The following is a 22,442-nucleotide window of genomic DNA, read 5'->3' as shown; positions in this document are numbered from 1 at the left end:
TGCTCTTAGCGCTCCTCACAGAGCTCTCGTTCTTGTAGTGTGCCCAGCACCATTTTCCTTACTTTTTTTATACAGTATTTTTATAGACTTCAACACTAGGATTTTTTTTATTAAATTCTTATTAGAGTAAGTCTTTTACCAATGTAAATTGACTTTTATTTGATATTTGACTGTTGTGCTTTTATTTTCATCACCTAACTTTTAAACCAGTTTTCCTCCAAATTCTGTTCCTGAAATCATCATACACTCAGCTGACTTCAGATATCCAAAACTTTTGTTACATACAAGGTATGAGCGAAATAAAAATAAAAAGAGCTTTGGAAAGGGCTTGAACCCAGCCTTCATACATCAAAACTATAATATTTAAATTTCCAACACGTGTTGGGTTTTCCTAGATCACATCACATTTAGTCAACCTCTTGTATGACTTTCTTTCTTTTACAGTACACAAAAAATATTTTTTAAGAATATTGGTAACCGACAAATTGTGGTACCCATTCACTTCTACTGTACGCAAAACCAATTCAAATCAATGGGTAATCCTGTTGTTTGCTCACTAATATTCTTTAAAATATATTGTTTTGTTTTGTGGAGAAGAAAGTAATTCAAGTTTAAATTTTCATGAGGGTGAGTAAATGATGACAGAATTTTCATTATTGGGTGAACTTTACCTTTGGGCGAAGGATGCTTAATGTGTTACTGGTATACTATACAGGTAGTTGTCGACTTGTCGTATAACATTGTATAATGGCTGAGTTCAGCGGGAATTGTTACAATAGTTATGAAATAAAAATATTTGTCCGATTTAGAGACCATTAAATCATCATAATAGTAGATGAATAATCATTAACACTTTTCTTGTATGAAATGAGTTAAATCACTACACAACACAAGATAATTCCTCGAAGTTGCCTGCTTTAAACAGACATTATTCATGACAGCTGAGAGAACCATTAGAAGTCAATTCCTTCCAGTATTAATATGTTTTAAAGCAGATATTATATAGATAATAGACTTTATTATTCTATAGAACTTTGTCTAGTTGTACTCTTTAAATTAAGTATTATGATCTTTTTTATTATTAAGTCCAATATTGGTACAGTTATGTATACTGCAAACACTGCTGCTGTCCTTCTGAAACCTTGGATGTCCAAATTACAAGAAATAGTAAAAAGCGTTCTGCTTTTTAAGTGATTAAAAGTTCACTAGCCCTTTTAAAAACCTTTTATTAATTATATATTTGCAAAACCCAGTGACAAACATAAAGGGTGACCAACCATGATTTATGGCAATAAAAACTATGGAGGCTATATGGAGATATGAGGTTTCAGAAGGACAGTAGCGATGTTTCTTTTACCAAACCTTTGAGGGTAGATTTGTTCTGTAGTAGTCTGTTACAATTAACCCCAGTGTCCCCTGCATTATAAAATGGAGGTAATGTTGATTATAGCTGTCCTAGTTGAAGTTTTTCAACGCTGTCCTAGCTTTCATTCTTTTAACATGCATGGCAGAGTGCCATCTCGTTCTAATGGCAGACGTTCATTGTTCAGCTCCCACAGTTATTAGCCAAGCCCAAGTCAATGAACCGGCTCCTTCGTCCTTTAAATGAGACATAAAACCCCGACTTTACCTCTTGCCATCTCTCAACCGGCACATTCCTCTGGCCCGACGCCTTGCTTCATCTAAAGAGCCCACCTGATATCCTTAGGCAAGGTGAGATTAGTTATAACCGTGTCAATATATTAGCACTGATCTCATATCCGTGCACAGACAGACGATCGCCCCCTAAAATTGTTCCAATTAAATTGCCTCCATAGAGGCACCTATGAAAGATCTTTCTCACTGTCTTTCAGGACACTATCCTTAACTGCATTTGCTCTCTCTCTATGTAGCATCAAAGGTTTAAGCGATAGGAAAATAGTCGCGAGGTAATTATTTCCATGAGGGATGCTTTCTCAAGCCCCATGCCATCTCGCTCCCATACCGTGATAAGTTAAAACGGAAATGTTTCATCTCTCTCACCCCTTCATAGCATTTACATTCAGTTAAAGACTGTGAGAAATATTTACTTTACACCAGTGTGCGGTGTAAGGTGAAGCTGAGCATGTTTATTTTGTTTAACCGGACGTTAATTGCGACGTCATTGGAGCTTCATGGCCAATTGGCACGCGAGGTTGTAAAGGGTGCTTATTATCAGTTGCTTTCTAGCCGACTATGGGTTTGGGATTGCTTGAACGTGATTGGCAGATGGAGAATATTGAGGGCGGGGCAGGAACAGCTGGTGGAATGGCAGGTGTTGTTTGCAATGTTAATTTAATATGTATTAAGTTTATATGTAAGCAGTTGTCGGTCTGGTTGACATCTGGGTTATCCTTGAAGTAATGAGAATATTCATTAGAGACGCTTTGATGTTCATAGAAGTAATATTAAGAAAAGCTAGATTAAAAAATATGTACCCGTATTAACCCTATTAACTAACATACTTAACAAAATAAAAAATAACATATTTTTGCACTTTTTTATTCTAACATTAAGAAATGCTTGGCGTCTAATTTAATTATTATTATCTGATAATTTAAACTATGTTCCATAATCAGTTTAGTAACCAATGTAAGAGATATGAAAATTCACATCTTTTACATTTGGCATAATATTTCTTATCATTTTCTTATTATTATTATCATTTGTAGATGTAGTTAAGTATATAGTATATGTAGTATAAACAACAGTTTTGTTGATATTACCAGTGTGTGAAAAACTCCTCTCTGTTATTTCATCAAAGGTTAGTGTGCTGCACCCGATATGCAGGGTGCCGTTTTAATGTTTGCCCTAACTGCTCAAAACTGCAAACTTAAATTTACAACGTCTCTTTTTTCGCAGTGTCAGACGGTCCGTTCCCAAAGCAAGCGCTGTCCGCTGGAGAAGTGGATCCTGCAGCAAATTCACTGGAGGATTTAGAGCATGAAGACAGGTGCCAGAGATTTGGAGCAATCTGCCATCACGCCTGCATCAATACTCACGAATCCTACCTGTGTGTCTGCCACCCGGGATACAGGCTCCTGCAGGACGCACGCACCTGTGTGCCAGGTAATATCATGGCTGTAATAACTCTTTGTATACTAAACAAAACTTGCGTGTTTGGTTCATAAATTGGGAATAGATTCTCTTTTTCATTCAGTCAGCTACACCTTAAATCTCAATTATATAGAACGGCAGTCTTAAAGAAGGATCTTTCCTATAGATGTAATAAACTGTATAAAGATTCGTTTTTTATTAAAATCCATGCACGTGAAGGTTTATGTTATCCTGATTCTGCCTAAGTTTCTGCATATGTAAGCCTCATCGTTATTCACAACAAAACACTCACTATCAGCCCTGCATTACACAATGAAATTCATCTTATTACTGCCTAACATCATATCTACATTATGTGCGTGACCTGAATTCAAAATCACCTCGTTTTTTATACTGGGAGTTTGTAATGCATTAAGGTGCGTGCTTACACATTAAAACAGAGAATGTTTTCATGATGAGTCAGTGAATCATCCCATTGTTATAGCACTGAGCGCAGTCACAACTATCTAAAATGAATCATAAAATGAAGAAATAGTCAAATGTATTCCTTACACAGCTCTTTCGTATACAACGAAAATATAAAAAGGATGTAATGGTTTGCATTTACATTAATAAACTGAATGAGAAAATTTCAATTTTAGGGTGATAATATTCCTTCAACTATTTTTATACTATACAGAGAACAATGGACATCCTTTCTGACATGGACAGACTATCATTGTTTTGTGTGATTCTCAGCAAGTTGTAATTTATCATCCTTGGTTTCCCTGGTATTATAACCAAAAACATTACATCATATTGGTATTTATTCTCATAACGTGTCAGTACGATGTTGTTTTTGTCTTCCTTGTTAATATAGAAGCGTTGACAGTAAATGAATTGTTTATGCTCCAGTATAAGACATAACATGATTCAGACACTATAGTAACTTCTCTATCTGAAGCCTCAGCTGACCTTCAGATTGAATTTCGTTGACAGATTTATTGGTGAAAGATGGAACTTGAATAGCTCTTACTATAATTTTGCATGATTAAAAAGGGTGAAACTCTAAATGCACTATCAATCCTAAGTGATTTTAAAGGTTGCCAGTTAAAAAGGTTGAGTCATCATAATGATGTAGATGTAACTCATTTTTCTATTGCAGAGAACCAGGAGGAAGACAATAGAGTTAGTGAGGAAGACCAGGTGGTGACTGTGTCTCCAGCACAACAGGAAACCTCTACTGAGACCCCCGTCTTACATAACCCATGTGCAGGTGAGTAATGTTAAACCAAGAACTGCATTTCTTTTACCTGTCTTAAGCTTATTGATGGGGAAACAATTTTTTGTACTATAAACAGACATTGTATACATCAAGGCACAACTATCCGACTATAACACACCACATTCTACATAACACAACCCTCAACATTCTTAATTCTCAGCAGGTAATAAAGACTATACTCTATTTCCCGAAATACTGCTATTCTTCCAAATATCCAACACAACTGCCAAATCCCATCCCTCCAACCGCACTCATCATCTTAACTGCAGCCAAAGCAGCAGAAATCCGCACATCCCATATCAGCTCTCCAATCCAGGTCTTCTGTCTCCAGTCAAGTTCTTCCCTGTTCAGGGTTGAAGTGAATTTCTGGCAGGCCGGATATTCCTGTCTTAGCTAACATTCATAACAGAATAACGTGTACATGTTTTTGAGGTTGGAGAGACTCAAAATCATTCCTGTAATGATGTGTTGTTGACAAATGGCCAGCCTGTTAGTCATGTCTTGGCAACACGAGTTGTTTTGGAGTGCACATAATGTTATTAGATGACCTGTTACACTTGTTGCATCATGAAGTAGAACTAGATTCCAGATTTTGTCAACTTGCAGGAATAGTCATTCTAATAGAGGAATCACACATTAGCTTTATTGGATTATGCTAAACAGAATTATTCTTATTCAAGCGTGCTATTAGTATATATATTTTAAACAAAATGAGAAAGTATATATACAGTCTACTTATTGTGTACTTATCAGAAAAAGATAGGCCTACATAGGAGGATATTTTGCTTTTACTTCATCTTTTGAGATATACTTAAAAGTATAGTGGGGTGTACGAAGTATAGTATACTTGGCTTGTAGTTGTCTTTACTTTTTAGAATGATTCACCTATTTAATACTTTTTCCAAATAGTTTTACAAATTTTCCAAATAGTTATAATGTAACAATATAATATATAATATAAATAACTTGTAAACTGTAAGGTTAGGGTAAGGTATGATTTTAAGTTTACTTAAAGACAAATCTAGTAGTTTTGCGAGTCATGTTAATTTTGAAGTTTACTTTCATAAATTAAAAAGTATTAAAATACTAAGTTTACTTGTAGTATTGTGTAAGTACAAATAAAAATGTAGTTGTAAACTAGTTGTGTACTCTAAGTTTACAACGTTTAAAATGAAAGTTTACATGTTTAAAGGCGGGGTGTCTGATATCTGAATTGGTAAGACAAAGTCTGGCCGAGTACCAAAACAACCTTGCAGCCAATCCACAGTAGGGTGCACAGTGCACAGGACGGACATTAGTCGAGCCGAGCGGTGACGAAAGTGAAATATTGGGGTAGGGGTGTGTCTGTTTTGGTGATTTGAACATCAACAACGGGTATGAGAAATCGGACATCCGCCTTTGAATCATACAGGTGTACTTTTATAGACTAAAATGGAGGGCAATTTAGTCCTATGTATTCCTGAAAAAGTACTTTGATGATACTACATAAAATAATCTTTAAATATATACTTAAGCTCTACTGGAGAATAATTTATTGGTATTCTCAAGGTTTAATGTATATGTGGTTTAGAATGGATGGATGTTTAAAAACTTAGAAATGTCCTGTCTGGGACACTGTCACGTCTCTGGTGCTTCAGTTTCGGCTAAAGAGGGTTGAAATGCTTCTGGGTAACTCATCAAGTCGTGAAGAAAAAAATATTTTTAACTGCTCAGCTATGTCAGATCAGTTTAGGCTGAGCATTTCTTTCCAGGCCTTTTTATTTAGGCAAACTGTTCAGACAAGTAGCAGTTATTATTATAATGTTTATTATTATCATTTAAATGTGTGAGCACCTTGCAGGTGACACCGCTGCACATCTCTGGTGTCTTGCTAACTGCTGTGCAGCGCCTCAGATTTATTTTGTTGACTGTGTAATTTAAAACTGCCTTCGTTTTACGAATTATCTTGCCACCCGCTATTACATTTGTCACATTGAGTTCTGGTCTTTCAATAAGCATCATTAGGTAAGTGCTAGTCGTGCTTGGGCACTGAAATCTTATAACCAGACATAGTTATTAGAAAGCGTGGTAGATGCATTAACTGGTAAGCTGTGTTTTTCGCGGCAGGTAATGGACCCTGTGCTCAGCGCTGTTCTCCTATCAGAGGTCTAGCGCATTGCTCCTGTTTCCCTGGATACTTTCTGATGGTTGACGGACACACCTGTGAAGGTAAAGTGAAACTTTTTAAAGCTGCAAAACACTATCGGTTTCCTTCACAACATATTGCAGACTTACTTAGTCTTACCTTATTTCCTTCAGTTTCGCTGATCCACGACGTATTATTCTCCTTCAGCCCTAACTATAATACTAAACAGTGACCTTAGTTTTGAGTTCGACACCATCCTCTGTCGTGCGATTCATCTTCCTGTCCGATCTGACACTTTTATCATGTGTTTATTTACTATACTGATAGAGTTGCGTGCATATATATTCCAAGGTCTCTCCGTTCCACATCCTGAACTTACCATGAAGGCTGGCAATAAAATCTCAATGCACAGCTGTTATCGACTATAAACGGATCCAGAAACACTGTATTTCACTGGTGCCAGCGTAACTGCGTGGATTTCTGTATGTAATTTATACCACCTGACTGAATAAACTGCCTTTCCTTTTACAGGAAAGGTTGATGTTCGCATTATTTAAGTTCTGTTTAATAGCTGAAATTTTTACAATGATCGATTATGACTGCGAAGACGGCAATCGCGAACTGTCCACGAGTCAACGTGAATGATAGGTTTTACGCCAACGTTTTAGGTTTGTCTTGCTTCAGGAGACAGGAGCTGTAAATGTAGTGTATCTTAATCTCTGCATTTGAGGACAGTTTAAGGGAGGCTATCAGCGAAATGGACTTGGGCGAACTGGCGGCTTTAACTGTTGAATTATCCCTGGGTTTATTTTGTTCTTTGTCTTCCGTCTTCAAAGTGCTCCCATATGCTTAAATACGGGTGGTCAGAGACCTTGATTTCATCTTGGCAGAAACAAAATAAACCTTGTCTGACTTTGCTTGTGCAGCCAAGATTTTTAGTCACACAGTGAAGGATACTGGATTGGGGATTTGTTTTAATGAAATATTTTAGTATGAACTTTCATTCAATACGCAACGCATTACCCTTCCGAGTGCACGTTCGAAATGAGAAGCGGTTTGCGTACAGTATACTTTTGACTGTATATGGCCTGCCAGAGTTTCCCAGCATCTGTTTCTCTTTATAAGCCATATTCACGTGGCAAACATTAAGTGTTATAGATTCATAAACCCGTCCCTGTGTGGAATTTCGCCAAGGAGAAAACCCACTTTGAAACGACAGTAAAATGGTTGATTGATTTAGAGCAAACTAAACTATTAGAAACAAAACCTAATCTGATCTCGCACCTCGTAAAACGCCAATGTGGCTTTATGGCGGTGCTGCTGTGTTCGTTACAAGGGTGGGTGTGTGTTTGCACACGTCTGTTGTGTGTAACAACGAAGTGAACGAGTGAGAGACACTTGCTCCCTTGAAGAGGTGTTTGTACACCAGGAGGGTGTTCGTTGCTCGAATAGATGCGTGATGAGGGTTTTATTCACAACCAGAATAGAGATTGTGTGGGTAAGAGGTCTCAACCGACATTATAGGGCAATTTCAACTCGTAAATCGATAATGAACAATCACCATGTGCCACATGCACATAGAAATTGGAGCATGAATGAAGCACCGGCTGTGTAGGAGCGATGGAAAAATATGTTTCACAAATAACATTGAAGTCTCTTAGTATTCACAGACATGTATTGTATACAGATATGTTTATATGGTTGTGTGTGTCTCAATAAACATGATTTTAGACAAACTGCTTATACAAAGCTTGATTATCACCCGCTCATCTCAATTTCGCTGAACACAGAAGCAATACTTAACATCCACAGACCATATCCCTCAGCATCCCCGCCACAGTCATGACACATCACGATAGTGCTCTCTCACTCCCCGTGGCCTCAAGTCTGCACACATACATTATTCATACGAATGCGTGTCCTCTAATGCATTTCAGAGTACCATATTTTGAAGGCAATTCAACATATTGTTATGATAAAGCAAATGTTTTGAATAAGTGCCTCCACTCGTGTATACTGATGAGGCGGCTTGTTGACGCTTGTGCCGTATCGGTGACAGAGCGCGAAAACAGAGCCTGTGATGCTTTCTGCATGCCCCCTAGAGCTAAATAATGTTTACATGAAGCTAAGAACTTAAAAAAAGAGATAAAGAGTATGGCCTATAATCTGACTACATGAGGAACTGCACTAAAATGTAGACTTTAAGGGCAACTGGAAATGACCAGAAGCTCCGCAACTCTCTGCTAGTGTAGAAAATGCAGATTTGAGAAAGAAGTAATATCATGATATAGTACCTGAGGCCCTTCAGACTAGTCTTGTCCTCCTGTGAAAAGCTGCAATGCAGGGAACAGATGTTGTTATTTCAGATGAACAAGCATTCGAAAGACTCATTAATTTAGTGTTTCTGTAGTCATTATGTTTATGCAATAAATTATATTAATGCATTTTTTTCTCTGGATAAAATAGTTTGCTTTGCAAGTGAAAAACATTTTAAATATATCTTAAGAAAATGTCTCAGTAATTCGATCCATTGAACACAGTAATGTGTTTAACCCCAAAACCTTACGTCACCTTACCTCTTGGAGTGAAAGTTAGGTATGCACCGAATGTTTGGCAACCGAAAATATTTGGCCGAAAATAGCAAAAACATGACGTGTGAGATGATCAAGAAGCAACCAGCGGAGAGAGAGAAAGCACCCTTTGACATCATACAGTGGCCGCGTGCACACAGTTCCCTGTACTAAACAACTTGTCAAAGTATGTTCTGTGTATCCCGGCCAGGACGGCACCTTCTGAGAGAACTCCATCTTTGTGGACGGAGTTTGGAGGAGAGACGTGAACTGAAATGATTATCAGTCAGAATTGCTTGCATGGATTTATTTTCTTTAAATCATTTTGCAGTATAGCCTATAATATTCCAACATTTTTCGTTTATTCGTGTTTTTTGCTTATAATGTTGAATGACTCTTTTTAATGAAGTGTTTTGTTGTAGGGGTACAGAGTAGCTACACATTCTTTCAGCAATCAGGTATAGGCTTAATATAGACTATTAAAGAAGGGAAATAACTCAATTTTTTGTTTTAATTTTGCTTATTTTGCTCAATTTTATTTTGAGTTATATTGTATTATATCGAAAAGCAAGACAAAATATAAAAAGAACATTTTGACCATTCAGTTTGTGCGATAGTTAAAAACTTAAATAAATAAATAGAAGAAATGCTAAATGCCATGTTCGGTATTCGGCCTTCGGCCAAGTGTTTTACTTTTATTCGGCTTCTGCCAAGAACTTTCATTTCGGTGCATCACTAGTGAAAGCAAATCGTACCTAAACGTAACAATCGTTACTAATTTATAGGAATTTGTAACCTTGTAAAGTTTTTATGAATTCCTGTGAGATTGTGTTGCGAATGCAGGGTAATTTCGGTTTCTTAAAACCTCCACTCTTATTTTACTGCATTGGTAGAGTATTTTCTTCTTTAAATGCAAATCTTGTCTATGATTACTCAAATTGGCCTGTACTTTTAAACGACTTGCCCAGAATCATTGTTCTCTCTGTGGTGTCTCCAGCCATTGTGAAGAACAAATAAGCCAACATATGGAATTTCTCTAGAGTTCTGCCAGAAATTGTTTATTTTGGCAAAAACATGACATATTAAATCCAGTCTTAAGCCCACAAATCAACCATTGTCTAAGTCTGAAGTAATTATCCGCTCTCTTCGCTTGTTTCTGTCCTGTTTACACTTTAACATTCTCTAGAGTTCTTGCGTTTAATAAATCCGGCCATCTTGACTCTTCACTGTAGTGACGGAACATACAATAAACATTGGCCTAATCCTGCTCGCCATTCAAATATGACTTGTATCTGGACTTAATAGTGTCCAAATGCATTGCAACCAGCAATAAATATGTTTCAGAAATGGAGATCACCACCATATTTGAATAATTACAGATTTTTATGGATGTAACTTTCTATTTGTGTACCTCATGTCACCTGCACTTTTACTTTGCAGATTTGAACGAGTGTGTGACGAACACACACACCTGCCAGTCGGATGAGCGGTGCGTGAACACAATTGGATCGTTTATGTGCCAGAGGCGAATCTCGTGTTCAAGAGGCTACCAGGAGAGAAACGGAGTGTGTGAAGGTGGGTGGACCAGTAACAAATATTTGTAAATAATATCTGCAAGTGCAACGTGTTTATGAAATGCGAAGCAAATGAAAATGAGTCAAAGGAGCAGTTCATTCAGTGGGCTGTGTGTACAAAATGTGTTTATCCGACGCAATCTTCAATTCATGTGTAATTTACGAGGTAGCTAATTTGTATGAATTTGTACGATCATATTATTACATTTTAGTACGGTTTGCATTTGCACCAGAGACTTTAGGGGAGGGGCTTCAGTATTGCTTGAAAAAACCTTGAAAATCCACGGCAACGTTTGCGAGGAACCAAAACTGAATGGAGAAAAACCTTGAGAGAAAACAGTCTCATCCGGGAGGGCAGATTCGATTTTGTTGGTTCTAATTTTGTGACCAATATCAGAAAACAGAGAAACTTGTAGACAGGGATAATAATAGAGTACTATGCAGCTATAACTTCAAACTGCTGCCATAGAAAAAAGGGAAAAACTGTTTAGCCCTAAAATAGTGACAAGCAGTCCAATTTTGCTCTTGGTTCAGTTTAACGTCTTGTTCTAAAACTTGATCAGTCTTGATCTGAGCTGGCCTTTAGACGGTGCAAAAATATATGCCATTTACCTTGATTAGTGTCCTTAACACATGCAGTGCGGTATGTCTGCGTGAACTTGCCTGAATGTGGGAGCAAATCAGCAGAACCATGGCGCAACTCAACATCCCCCATCCTCTGACATCTCAGTGATGCATGTGGTCAGAATCAATAACAAATAGCCTCCCACCCTTTTCAAAGTCTCACACACACACACACACACACTCCAATTTACTGACCTGAGATCAGTGTCTTCGTCATTTAAAAACATCACAGTCAGCGAAGAACCAGTAATGGCATAAATCTGTGCTGCACAATGTCATTTTTTCACTGGCCTTTGCGGCCACAGCTGATGGCTTTAGGCTTTCACTTACTAACATCTAAACCATCCAGCGTGCTGTTTTTACACAAAGCAGATGCCTAGACACATCTAACCATTTCAAATCGCTTTTGAACGCTGAGAATCGTCTCTGATTCTTGTAAGGACTCGGTCTGGTGCATGCTAATAAGTGCGGAGGGATAATTACCATCATATCTGATGAAATGGAAATGGTCGATTTTACCAAATTAAAGGCTATGGAAGACGAGAACTTCCCGATGCTGTAGGATTTGGAACGGCCCCCGAAAACCAGTAATTAAGAGCTCACCAAATATCCCAGAGTGGGTATAATGTTAACTTGGGTAATGGTGCGAATCAGTTTGGGTTACACGCGGTTTAACTTGATGTGAAACACGAAATCAGTTTGCTTTACCTGTGATTGCTAACATGCAGTTAAAGCGATGTTGACCGTGGAGGAAGACTTGGGTTTGATGTGGTGAGATCAGCTGCTTTAAATTGCGACCATGTCTTCTAAGCCTGTTATTGAGCCACAGTGCCACCTGCTGTGAAGATATAACCTGTAATTGAGCATTGTTGTGATCTCTGTCCAAACCCATTTCTACCAATAAACATCTCAGACGAGGCTGATCTATTCATTATACTCACACGGCACATTTGGTGAGCTTTGCGAGGAATAACAACATTTATTTGACATGTAGTGCACTTATATCAGCATCAATCTCAAAAACTAAACAAATCCTCTATGCAGGTACCAGTCAGGGTAGCTTCTAGCTGTCTGGTCTCTTGTCTTGTATTGACGTGGTGCGCTCTTCTCTTTTAGACATCGATGAGTGTGTGGTGCGTACTCATAACTGTGGGACGGGCTTCGAATGCCAGAATACCGATGGCTCGTTCACTTGCGAATCAAAGCAACGCTGTCTCACGGGCTTCACTCAGGACTCACATGGCAACTGCCTCGGTAAGATGGGGCATAGCAATCTTGAGTCACTTAGTGCCCCCTAGTGGACGGTTGCAAGCAAAAAACTTAAAAATTACAAATGACATTGGTATTATGAATTAGGCTTACTTGATTTCATGTTCCATTTGGTTCTGGTTTAACTAAACTAAATCATTTTTCTTCTGCTTTTTATTTTAGACATAGATGAATGCAGCAGTGTAAGTGAGCCTTGTACTTCTGGCTTTAACTGCATTAACACAGTGGGCTCTTATACCTGTCAGCGCAAGATTATTATATGCAGTCGGGGGTATCATTCCAGCCCTGATGGGGCACGTTGCGTTGGTGAGGATACACAAACACGCATACACACAGATGGTGGTTACTACGCATTGTGGGGACTTTCCATAGACATAATGGCTTGATATATCCTGGCCATTCCTCACAATTGTAGGTGGATCAGACTTTTACCATTATAGCTTTAGTATCCTTGTGACAAATAAACCTGTACAAAGAAATAACACACACACATGTTGGGTTTCCATGTTTTATAGGGTCTTACCATAGACATATCGTGATGATTTCTATTCTGTACAAACTGTATATTGCCTATTGTGTATATATCACACAAAGGTTTAAGCATTTTTATATTTTCAATTAAACATTATTTAGTTTGATTTATGACCCGTTTTCTTCGTTGTTGCCCAAAAATGTCACCACAATGTCTAAAATATCTGATATTACCATTTTTGTGCGGACACTTGGTCCCCATAATGTCTGGTTTACCAGGACCACACACACAATGACTTCCATACGAAATGTATATTTTGTCCCCTGACCGTAAACCACTGAAAAGTTTCAAATGTTAACATTAAAAAAAAAAATGTTTCCATAATTTCAAAAATAACTGGTGGTTTAATATTGTTGTGGCGACATTTGGTTGGTGCCCAAATCCTTTGGGAAATTATATAGATTTTAATGAAAACATTAACATATACAGAACATATACATTTGCAAAATAATAATTTTGCTAATAATATAAAAAATATATATTTTTAACAGTTTATTTTCTAAATTTTGCTGTTACACCATACAGGTACGACACATGAAAATCCCACAAATAACAAACCTTACAGTTCTTTTATTCAACCAATCTTTTCATGCGTCTCTAGGATGCGTTGTGTGGTCTACACACACCACACAATTTCACATGTTTAAAACAACATGGCTAGAACATGGTATTATCATGATAACATCATTATAGTAGCATGGGTCCTTCTTTTTGTTAGTATACATAGGCAACATACACTTGCTTGTAAAAGCTAAAGGAATGTTGGAATGTGTATCTGCAGATGTGGATGAGTGTCAGACCAGCACCCACCGCTGTGGACAGGGCCAAATCTGTCACAACCTGCCCGGCAGCTACCGCTGTGACTGCCAAACCGGCTACCAGTATGACTCCATTCGCAAGCTCTGTGTGGGTGCGTATTTACAAACATACTGACACACACACGATATACAACACAACTATGAAAACACATCCTTTGTCAGATAAGCATGGTCTTAAAATGGGCTGTTCAAATAGCAAGTTTACATAGCTCACCACTTGATTTCTATTGTGAAATCTGGGTACTTGAGTTCATCCAAAACATAAAAATTCTGTCCTTATTTATTCACCCTCATATCATTTAAAACCTTTATGTGACTCTTTGGAAAACAAGCAAAGATGTTTTGAGAAATCTCACAGGCTTGAAATGAATAAATGATGATAAAATTTGAATTTTTCGGGGAACTATGCCTTTGAGCAAAGCCATTTTAGAACTGTCTTTAAGGACAACAAACGCCACAACATGCAGTGCTTAAAGCTGCAGTCTGGATACTGATGTGTGACTCCATTTCCCAAAGGACGCCGCCTTCCCTTTGGTTACCCTTTGGACTAGGAACATATATAGATTAAACCGACAGTAGCTCATGCTCCAGAGAGCATGCTGATTATACTGATCTCTTATCTCTCACAGTTTCTGTTGTGTAGCAGGAAGAGAGAAGCTCCCAGACTGCAGTATGCACATACACTAATACAGTTCTTTTCACTTCTGCCGGCAGATGTAAATGAATGCTGGAGGTACCCGGGCCGCCTGTGCGCCCAGACCTGCGAGAACACGCCGGGTTCCTATCAGTGTTCTTGTACTACCGGCTTCTCCCTCGCTTTCGACGGCAAGAACTGCGAAGGTACATCCATTTGCACTGGTGAATTGGAACAAGAAGCAGCGTGCCCGTGAAGAACGTGGTGTGCTTTTAAAACGACTGGACTATACATTTTCCTTTTCCAATGAAAGTCTGGAAGAGAGACATTGAGAGTGAAAAGCAAAATAGAGTGAAAGAATATAAGCTGTCAGCAAGAGTGACTGCTGCAGATGTTTTTAAAATGACCGAAGTGCACTTTTGTTGCGAGTGCCACGTTGAGAAATTTCATTCATTTAGTCAGCATTTATTTCAAGGACTTGGCAGGTAAGATAGCCAGAGGTACTCTCCATGAGGTGACTTTTAGTCTGGTTTCAAAGGAATAGAGATACAAAAATAAAAGAGCATAAATCCATGTGTCATCTGGTAAGATGAAAATAGTTATTGAATGTTCTTACATAAGGGTGAGCACATGGTGTCAAAAAGTCAAAGTTAGGGAAAAAATACCCATTTTGGAATAAAATTAATTAATTATAACTTTTCTGGAAAAATAAACACTGAATTTTACAGCATACACTGTTGTACATCACAAAATTGTACAATGGACATATTTAACGTTCTTCACTTTTTACATATATATATTTTTTTTATATTTTAAAATTACATTAAAAAAAAATTTAATTTATAGATCATGCACGGACAACATGTTATGCTAACAAAAAATAATCATAATGGTCAGAATGATAATAAATATTATATTTACATATAGTACAAAAAGATAAAAAATACATAGAATATATTCACATAATATTCTGAAACCTTGTATCTCCACATTTCGTGATTTTTATTTTGTGCCATAAATCATTATAATTAGTTACCCTTTATGTTTGTCACTGGTTTTTGCAAATATCTTTTCAATAAAAAATAACTAAAAAGGGCTTGTCAACTTTGAAAGCGCAGTATTTAATCATTTAAAAGAGCTGTGTTTTTCCATTTCCTGAGCTCTGATAACTGCAAATAAAATGTATAAATGCATAAAGTTTTGAACACAAAATGTCACCTAATGTGTTTGTGTGCACTTACAGATCTTAATGAATGTGACAGCAATCCCTGCGGTCAGGAATGCGCAAACATCTACGGCTCGTACCAGTGTTACTGCCGAATGGGCTACTACCTGAAAGAGGACGGTCATACGTGTGAAGGTAAAGTTCTCTAATGTCTTCAAGAGAGGAAATTGATTTGTTTTTCATCCTTCCGGTGTTGCCCCTTATAGCTTAAACACAAGTACACTCATTATTTGTTGATCATGTAACCTCTGTGGAGATCAGATACAGGTAGATCCCTTCTTAAACCTTCAGTCAATAAAATTGATTTTTTTGGGGAGTCATAATCAACACATACTGAGAACAGTGGAGCAATTAGTGTGTCTTCCTGAACTTCCCTTACTTTCACACGTTTTGTTCTTTACACTATACATTTCTCAGAAATAAAGATGAATGCTGTTATTTGGTCTCTAGATATCGACGAGTGTTCACAGAGCATTGGGAATCTCTGTGCGTTCCAGTGTGAGAATGTCCCGGGAAGCTACAAATGTGCCTGTCCCCCGCATGGTTACACCATGTCACCTAATGGACGCACATGTGAAGGTAAATCTGATTTAATACTGCATCATATCATATATATGATGATAAAAACACTCAACAATATTGTTCTTCTGTGTAGTTGTGGTTTGGAAGCTATTCCTTAACATTAAGAGTGATGTTTAGAGCTTTATTAATAAAGTTATCGCCCTTGGTGAGGACGAGCCCTCAAAGTCCATATTCTAACCAACACCTTTGTAAAGGCCAAAAGCTACAAACTTGTTTCTGAGCTTTAATTTCTCTAATTGGCACATTGAGTTGCGAGAGGCTAACCACAGGTTCATCACAACGCTCCTCGCTCTCTTCCGTCTCTCTTCGAAAGATCACAAAATTGACAAAACTCCCTCAGGCTCTGGAGATGGGAAAGTCAATGAGAGGTGAAGAAGAGCCCGTACAGGCTCCCGGAGGTTAGCGCAAGCCTGCGCCAAATGAATTAGTGTGCGGATTGGAGCCGGCGAGCTGAAACGAGGACTTTGCTTTTGTCAAATGAGATGCATAATTAATTACTTCTGGAGGGGCCAAAATTGACTCCTAGCAAAATGAAGCTTGGCAGTTAGTCACCGCAGACATCAGTCGCCCTGACAACCGCATCCTGCATGCATTGATTGTGACTGGTCAAATTGAACGTGCGCTGCGATTTTGTTATTTATTTATGTATTACCTGCAAAAGCTCAATAGTTTAGTGGCGATTCATTATTGAGTTACCTTTTCCTCTTTTTTTATGTGTTTAATGAGAATGAAAGAGAATGGAATCAGTTTTAAAGTGAATTGTTGTGTATGATATTGGTGTTGACACCCAGGGATCACACACACACTGAACTTTTAAGAATTTATAACTTAAAACCGTCTCACATCTGTTTTATCTCAGATATTGATGAATGTGCCATTGGATCACACAACTGCTCCGCCTCTCAGACCTGTTTCAACCTTCAGGGAGGGTTCCGCTGCCTGTCTTTTACATGTCCAGAGAACTACAAGAAAGTGTCAGACACGTGAGTATGCATTACTGCCATACAGCGTTTAAGCAATGATGGAAATGCATGAGATACGTTAGTCTGTTTCTCTTCATGAGACGTGCAAAAACGTGAGTATGTTAAATAGGAACTTTTATTGTATGGGCATGCAGTATAGGTAGCTACATTTTAATCATTTCTGAAATTATATGGAGGTTAAGACTGCGATTACACCCGATTGCAATCACATTTATCATGCAGAACACACTATATGGTGCTGGGACGCCCCATTCTAATGAACAGGTTTGACTACTTCCGTCAGTGGTCCAGGTTTTTAATTTTAATTGGAGGATCTATTGACAGAAATGTACTATAGTATACATAACTATGTCTTCAGTGGTGAATAATAGCCTTACATGATGAAGTGGTATGTTTTTATTAGCCTATAATCTATCTACATACACCCCCTTCAATGGAATCCGCAATGTTGTAGCTGGTCGGTTAGAATTCGAAACCTCACTGCTAGATGCCGCTAAATACACTTGACCTTTAATGCTACAGCATATACAGTAATGATATTTGTGTCCCTGGACAACAAAACCAGTCTTATAGGTCAATTTTTTGAAATAAAGCTTTTTACATAATCTGAAAGCTGAATAAATAAGATTTCTATTGATGTATGAGTTGTTAGAATAGGACAATATCTGGCTGAGGTACAACCATTTAAAAATCTGGAATCAAATGGTTTTGATTGGATTACTTAAATAGAAAAAACATGCTTATTAGAAAGGCGTATCCCAATACTTTTGTTCACACCCCTCTGTGTCGATTTCCTAATGATGAAACTGTAAGTCTTGTATTAAGAAGTAATCGTACACCTGTTCGGTCTCAAGAATGTAAAAATACATTGTAGCAGCATCGTGCCATCTTTATTGTGCCCAGCTTGTAGCCGATCATGATTCCTTCTAGGCAAGGGAATGGAGGCAGATTGCTTTGATCAAGCAGAAGTTCAAACACACACGTCTGGGCAGTGTCAGCGAGGTCTCTGATTGGTGGGAACTCCCACTGCTCGCCATCAGGCCTCCTGAGATTCACAGCTTAATCAGAAATGTAACCGCATAGACGGTCAGCAGGGGGAAAACACCTACTGTGGTGCAGTTGTTATGGGCCGTGGTCATTTTTAGAAGGAACTGCCTCTCTCATATGTCATGTATCATGCTGTGTAATGTCATGTTGTACAAAATATTTGGTTCATCTATGGAAAAAAGATTCAGATCTGGTTGTTAGGGTGTTTTGAATGGTTGCTAGGGGGTCTCTGTGACGTTATAGTGTGTAGATTTGGTTCAGGTTCCTTTTTTAAAGGCACAGGTCACCTGAAAATGGAAATTCTTAGTTTACTGACCAAACCTGTATGAGTTTCTTTCTTCTGCAGAACTCAAATGAAGATATTTTGAAGAACGTTCAACATTGGCCCTGATCGACTTCCATTAGATAGACACAAAACCACCAAGACATTTCTCAAAATATCTTCTTTTTGGTTTCACAGTCGAACAACACACCGAACGATGTTATTGTAAAACAGTACATCAAATTGACCTTTGCCATCTCTTATTTAGACGCTGTGAGCGATTGAATTGCCCCAACTTCCAGCAATGCCAGACCATGCCGTCACGCATCACATACTACCAAATGAGCTTCCAGACCAACATCGTCATCCCCGCTCAAATCTTCCGTATCGGACCCTCGCCTGCCTACTCGGGTGACAACATCATCATCAGCATCCCCCGAGGAAACGAAGAAGGCTACTTCAGCACACGGAAGCTCAACAGCTTCACGGGTGCCGTCTACCTGCACCGCCAGGTGCACGAGCCACGGGACTTCCTCATCGACGTGGAGATGAAGCTACTGCGTCAAGGGACTTTCACAACTTTCCTGGCTCGAATCTACGTCTTCATCACGCCAAACTCCATGTGATGCTTCACTCCACTTTTGATTTCATGTGGTGCTAAACTCTTCAAGCTTCGGCCTTGAAGTTGTTTCTCATCTGGCTGTTCTTTCGACTTCTGTTTGCCTAATGGATTTGCCGAGCAGACTTAGATGGGACTCTCCCGTCGGGATCCGACCTCTTATTTTGAGCAGAGCAAGAACAAACAGAACGGAGCGCAGAGACTGACAGAAAGAAAAAAGTCTCACTTTTTCCTCTTTAAAGTGTTGAAAGTGCTCTACTCCAGATGCTGTTTATACAGAACCAATTTATCTTGATTGCCTAAAACAGCTTTTTATAGCACTTTGTTTCTTTTCTAACCACACAATGTTTCTCTGTGGGGGTGGCAAGGGTTGAGCTGAGGTAGCGCTAGACATTTAGACACAAATTTGTCACGATTCTGCTGCAGGCCCGTCAAACGTTGTCGCCTCATTTAGACGTCGACAAATTTTACAGCTCTTTTAAAAACGGCTAATAATTGTGTTTTAATACCTATCCTCGATAACTCAAACAAACGCCTCAGTTCATACCATACTCCACCTGCACATGAGAAATGTGGGTGAATGTGTCTGTAATCACTTTCAATTAAAAGTATGTATTATTTTTTTTCCTATACTTGTTTCAAAACGTTTGTGGTGCAAATATACCCATTTTGCAAACAGTTAACAAGCATACATGAAGAATGTGTGAGCACTGAAAATATTTCTTCATTTCGTTTTATGTTATTCTGTACATCTTTATTTTTTTATACTGGGCCTATTTTATCTATTACTGTCTTTAAAATTCATCTCAGGGTTCCAAAAGTTCATCTCACTATACTCTCATGCACAGCATAACTGAGATCACAGTATATTGTATCATTACTGCAGTATATTAGGTATATTTCTGTCATAACCCAGTTTATTGAACACAACAGCATTTCATACTCCTTCCATCCAAAATACATCAGTATATTAACAGTAATTCTTCCCTTTCCTATTGAATTCACTTCTATTGGTCTGTAAAACTCAATCTCTGGTTAAATAAAACCACCAACTCTTTTGAGTTTTCTTGTGGATTTTTTATTTAAAGTTAAAGATCGCCTCCTAGTGGAGAAAACAGGAAGTACCCAATGTAACTTTATTTTTACACAATTGTTACATCAGCTACATCATTAAGTATCAAAATTCATCAAATGTAATAAAAACAATATTTTTGTCAAATGCACTTAAATCCTCTAGTAAATCAACTCCTTTTACGCGTATCCATTTATTGAGAGGGTAAGTGTTTCAGCATTTGGTACGATCTATAGAAATGAGCTGCTTTGCTCTCTACTCCTTTCAGCGTGCTTTCCATCACAAACCTCATCAGACCTCCACGCTATCATTTTGTGTCGCACCCTGGAGGCCGCTCAACCCTGCCTCTCATTGTGTAGGTATCGGGAAAGGGCGTGCAATGCTCAAAGCAGGGAGCTCGGTGCTGTATGTAGTACATCCCAACAGATAACCCCTGACTGCTATCAGCTAAGTGGGATGAATGATACGTCAGCTCTACAATACGGCATAAATCAGTCATACTAGCCAGTACTGTAGACTGGAAACATGGATATTAGATAATCCAGTCTGGGAGACCAAAAGTCATATGCTTAAATACTTAAAAAGCCACATTGTTTAAATTCACAGGGCTATCTAATAAAACAAAGTCTTTCTGACTTAACTCTACTGTAATGCTTAATTTAATAATGTAAAATTCACTATATATCATTTTGACGGTGAAATGGCTCGGGTATATTAGCAAGAAGCAATAAGTCTGATAGTAACGCACGGGTGGCCTCTTTTCTCGCTGTCGACAGCTAGGCCCAAACGCTTCCGCCCATTGAGACGGCATCCTACACACACTTGTGCTGCTTTTACAGTTTATCGTCTTCCCTCTTCACGCTTGTCTGTGTTGCTAAATATAGATTATTGTGTTTTTGGAAAGCAAGTGTTCAACCCAAGGGGAAAACATGCGCGCATAGATACATTGGCTATGTGATAAAGACGCTCAAGGGAAGTCATGAACTTTGTGATCATATTCAGAGGAAGTCTTTGGGATTCTCTGGGATTTCATTTCGGTCAATGTGTCTAAACACCAAGGTGCCAAGTTTCATTTCAGCTCGTTTGTACAGTACAATTGGTCACAGAATGTACTTTATATACTTAAAATTGTAAGAATGTCTTTTGATCAAGTAACAAAATATCGAAGTGGAGACAATGCTAGACCTTTTATCATAACTTCACTATGTTGTCACTCTGAGGCGGCTAATAAATGTGACTTGAGGTTGCTTGGTGTATGGGGGCTGGGGGCATGGGCCTACCCTTATTACTTGTCCCAGACCCCATAAATTCCAGCAGCAGATTTGAGTGATGTAATCTTCACATTAACTGTGGAGACGTTTCACAAGTTTGACAACCAGAAACATATCTAAGCATTTCAATATTCTTCATTTTAAAATCTCTTTGTGGAATGCTCTGCTCAAAAGTGCTTTTGCTATTGTTGCTGAAACGAATACATATTTGTTTTAGTACTTTCATAATATCTAATAGAATGCTACATCGATTCATCTCTTCTAGCTGGTTTAACTTTAAAGCTTTGCTGTTGAGAAGTTATAAAACTGTCAGGCCCCAGATTTGGTATAATTGGTTTTCATAGCCATTAGAAACGAATGTCAACCCCTCAAACTAAAAATCGAAAAACTGTGTACAGAATGCATTGCCGGGATGTGCCATATGCAAGCGCTGTCATGCTTATGACAAAATGCAAACTAATTACTGAAGTGGATCATTTAAAGCGCTATTCAGATGTCCTTCAGCAACATCTGTTTTCATTCTTTGATATTTACATCTTTAATCTGCATGCTTTCAGCTTCACAATTTTGATCGTTTCACCCTTGAAGTTTTTTCTCATCCTTGCCTTCGATCAATGAAACTGGTAAGCCATCTGAGTTCGGTCAATAAGAGGTGGTATTTCAATGATATTGTGTTCCGCTTGCACAGACACAAGGTTCTGTGTGTGAGAATCTGGTATTCAACACACTGGGCCACCCTTTGATCCAAAATGGGCATCTAAAGATAAAAGGGGGAATTATTATGGTGAGCTGGGTCAAATCGAATACTTTCATCAGGGGTTGGCCACTCCAGATTGATAGTAAGTGTTGTACTTCAAACGTATTTAAGTTAGAGAGTGGCTCACCTGAGCTGACCT

General features: G+C 38.3%; 1 protein-coding gene across 1 annotated transcript in view; it reads left to right on the top strand.

Annotated features, from left to right (window-relative positions):
- fbln2 (fibulin 2) overlaps window positions 1-20,264 on the top strand; it is a 39,350-nt gene extending 19,086 nt beyond the window's left edge. The window contains exons 6-17 of the mRNA XM_056735423.1: window positions 2,881-3,087; window positions 4,220-4,330; window positions 6,446-6,547; window positions 10,475-10,609; window positions 12,349-12,486; window positions 12,664-12,807; window positions 13,815-13,943; window positions 14,566-14,691; window positions 15,729-15,845; window positions 16,161-16,289; window positions 17,152-17,275; window positions 18,853-20,264. Of these exons, the coding sequence (XP_056591401.1) occupies window positions 2,881-3,087; window positions 4,220-4,330; window positions 6,446-6,547; window positions 10,475-10,609; window positions 12,349-12,486; window positions 12,664-12,807; window positions 13,815-13,943; window positions 14,566-14,691; window positions 15,729-15,845; window positions 16,161-16,289; window positions 17,152-17,275; window positions 18,853-19,210 (1,820 nt within the window). The 3' untranslated portion in view covers window positions 19,211-20,264. The remainder of the gene's footprint in view (window positions 1-2,880; window positions 3,088-4,219; window positions 4,331-6,445; window positions 6,548-10,474; window positions 10,610-12,348; window positions 12,487-12,663; window positions 12,808-13,814; window positions 13,944-14,565; window positions 14,692-15,728; window positions 15,846-16,160; window positions 16,290-17,151; window positions 17,276-18,852) is intronic.
- Window positions 20,265-22,442: the final 2,178 nt, after the last annotated feature.

Source organism: Triplophysa dalaica, chromosome 21, assembly GCF_015846415.1.
Source record: "Triplophysa dalaica isolate WHDGS20190420 chromosome 21, ASM1584641v1, whole genome shotgun sequence".
NCBI classification, from domain to species: Eukaryota; Metazoa; Chordata; class Actinopteri; order Cypriniformes; family Nemacheilidae; genus Triplophysa; species Triplophysa dalaica.
This window is presented reverse-complemented; position numbering and strand designations above follow the sequence as displayed.